Raw genomic sequence first — 2,787 nt, 5'->3', positions numbered from 1 at the left:
CGGCAAAGACATTTTTTATTTTTTTTCAAAAACTCTTTGCCGAGTGCCACGGCGGCAAGGCACTCGGCAAAGACATTTTTTATTTTTTTTAAAAAACTCTTTGCCGAGTGCCTCCCCAGCTTGGCACTCGGCAAAGATTTTTTGCTTTTTTTTAAAAAAACTCTTTGCCGAGTGCAATGTCCTGGCACTCGGCAAAGTTCCCCAGCTTTGCCGAGTGTCATGACCATTGCACTCGGCAAATCAACCGAAACTGCAATTTTTTTTTGTTTTTTGCATTCCACTGACACAAACAGTTCAAATATATATCACATGTCACATATATATCACAAACATCACAATAATCACATATATATCACAACGAAACCATTTTCACACATTATATCACAACCACAACTCAAATAACAACATATCGCAACCACAAGTCAAATATCACAACCACAAGTCATAAATTCACAAACACAGTCCATCAAGTCAAAGCACAAGTCACAACCACAAGTGAAGCTCAAGTCCAAGCACATGACGAAGCACAACTCCTCAAAAAAGCGGCCTATGACACGATGGTTCATTCGGTGACGCATTAGCGGGGTTATTCGAACCCGCCGACGGAAGCTGCAAAAAGGATAAGAGGTTGCATGTGTGAGATTCATCTAGTAAGTTTCTATGTGAAGCATTGGTGTATGTCATAGCTAGTGCAAGCATGTAGTAAGTTTCTATGTCAAGCATCTAGTAAGTTTGTATGTCAACCATGGTTGTATGTCAAGGAAGCATCTAGTAAGAGTGAATTTTCATACTTACAGGAGTGGCTGTAGGAGTAGGCGGTGGAGGTGCTGCCAACGGCAAAGGTACACTCCCTTGCTGGACACTCCGCATGAAGGCCTCCATTTCTTGCATCCTCCTCTCCTGGGCCGCGAACGCTTCCCTCTGGGCCTGCAGTTGCGCGCTCTGAGCCTCGACCACGAGCTTCTGGGCCTGCAGCTCGGCCTGCAATACAAACTTCAATGTTTCAGTAATGCAAATGTAACTTAGGTGTGCAAAGATGAACGTACGACGAGTAAAACAGGACGTACCTCGAGAGCGTCGACCCGCTGCAGTGACGGACTAGGCCGTGGGCGTATGGGCTGGCTGGAGCTCGTGCTCCGTGCTCGGAGCACGTCGAGAGAGGGAACAGTGGTGGAGTCGATGGCGCCGTCTGCAATCCACAGCCGCCCATGCTTCTTGCCTCCTCCTAGCCTCATGATGGTCTCTGCATCAATGGGCTCAGTGCGCACATCGTAATCTTCCCCATGGACCTCCCTCACCTTTGAGGTGTACTCTTGGACCTTAGTGTGCACGGTCGGGTCGGAGTACACCTCCGCGGGGCAGACGGGTCGAAGGAGACAGAGGAAGACGCCCTGCCCATGTGGGACATAGCCCACGCAGAGAACTCCGAGACCTCCACGCCCGGGTGTGCAGCCTCCTGCGAGTAAGACGGCAAGATGGTGAGAAATAAGGCAGAACTCAGCGTCAAATAAGATAAAAGAAATCACTTACATATGCTTGTTTGTAGGCCGGGAGGCTGCGGCTGCCTTGATGGTGAGTAGCACCTCGCCTCAGCAGACGCTGGTCCCGCTGCCTCGCGTGGTTCTCAGCAAAGTCGTTGGACAACCACCTGTCCACGATCATCTCCCAGCACAAGGAGTGGGATCGGCACCACCAGGGAACCACCTACAAGTCATCGATTATTTGACATAGAAAAAGATAAAATTAAACCGACTTAATCTCAAAACGAATCATTATTAATGTTTTTCGTCTACCTCAAGGTACTGGGCCCGGGACAGCTCCACCTGTCTTGCATCAGGCTTGCTGATGGGCTGCTTCAACACCACGGCGTAGTAGTCTCTGTGGGCCTGCACGCGCGCCTCGTGGTGCATGTCGGTGACGTACTTCCTACAGGCGGCGGCAGCCGCCTGATCCGCTCGGGCCTCAAGTCCTTCTTCCGGCTTGAAATACATCTGCATACAAAACCGATGTATCCATTCATTATTTCAATAAAAGACTTGCCCAATGAAAATGTTGTGCGAGAGAGACTTACCCAAAACTCCGCCAGTACCCGCTCCTGCTTGTTGCGGTACATGTCGTCAGGGGCCAACTGGTACCTGTCCCACGTGTAGGCCGGCTCCCGCACGTCCTCGGACACGTTCACAAGGCCGGGGTACCATTTCCTGCACAAAACACCAAGGATGCTCGCGGGGGAGCGTGCAGAAGTACCCGACAAAACCAACCAGGCCCTGCACAAGTGATTAAGAAAATTTATCAGTTCCTCTTTTGATTTCCAACATTACCATATGAAGTAGTTGTGATAACATCTATAGTTACTTACCTCTTCGCCATAGGGCGAATCAGTGCCCGGTTGTGAGGAAGCGGAGGCTGAGGGAGGCTCGCGGGACCTCGCTGGTAGACAGTCGGGGTAGCGGAACTGTCGCCCTCGGTGGCCTCGCCCTTGGCGGCCTCGTCCTCGGCTGCCTCGTCCTGGGTCTGTCGGACGTCCTCGTCCTCGACCTCATCCTCGGGCATGGCCGTCACGTGCTCCTCCTCCATCACCTCGTCTGAAGGTGGCTGGGGAAGGAGTCCTGCTGCCTCCTGCTGACCCTGGTCCTCCTCCTCTGACCTCCTGTGGACTGCTACCCCTAACCCCGACCCCTCGTCTGAAATGGGAGGGCGTGGTCTCCCGTAAAGGGAGGCCGTCTCACATCGTGGACGGCTGCTCGCCATCACCTGCAATCACAAAGAATGAACAAGACTTATTAG

At 51.7% G+C, this 2,787-nt stretch overlaps 1 protein-coding gene across 1 annotated transcript; it reads right to left on the bottom strand.

Annotated features, from left to right (window-relative positions):
* Positions 1 to 410: 410 nt before the first annotated feature.
* On the bottom strand, positions 411 to 1,275 carry LOC136531260 (uncharacterized). Its single transcript, XM_066523930.1, has 3 exons — positions 1,068 to 1,275; positions 796 to 981; positions 411 to 609 (listed from the first exon to the last, which is right to left on the bottom strand). Exons 1-3 carry the CDS (start codon positions 1,233 to 1,235, stop codon positions 535 to 537), a joined length of 429 nt encoding a protein of 142 aa, XP_066380027.1. The 5' UTR covers positions 1,236 to 1,275; the 3' UTR covers positions 411 to 534.
* Between the last annotated feature and the right edge of the window lie 1,512 nt (positions 1,276 to 2,787).

The sequence above is a fragment of the Miscanthus floridulus genome, unplaced genomic scaffold, assembly GCF_019320115.1.
Source record: "Miscanthus floridulus cultivar M001 unplaced genomic scaffold, ASM1932011v1 fs_311_3_4, whole genome shotgun sequence".
NCBI lineage: Eukaryota > Viridiplantae > Streptophyta > Magnoliopsida > Poales > Poaceae > Miscanthus > Miscanthus floridulus.
This window is presented reverse-complemented; position numbering and strand designations above follow the sequence as displayed.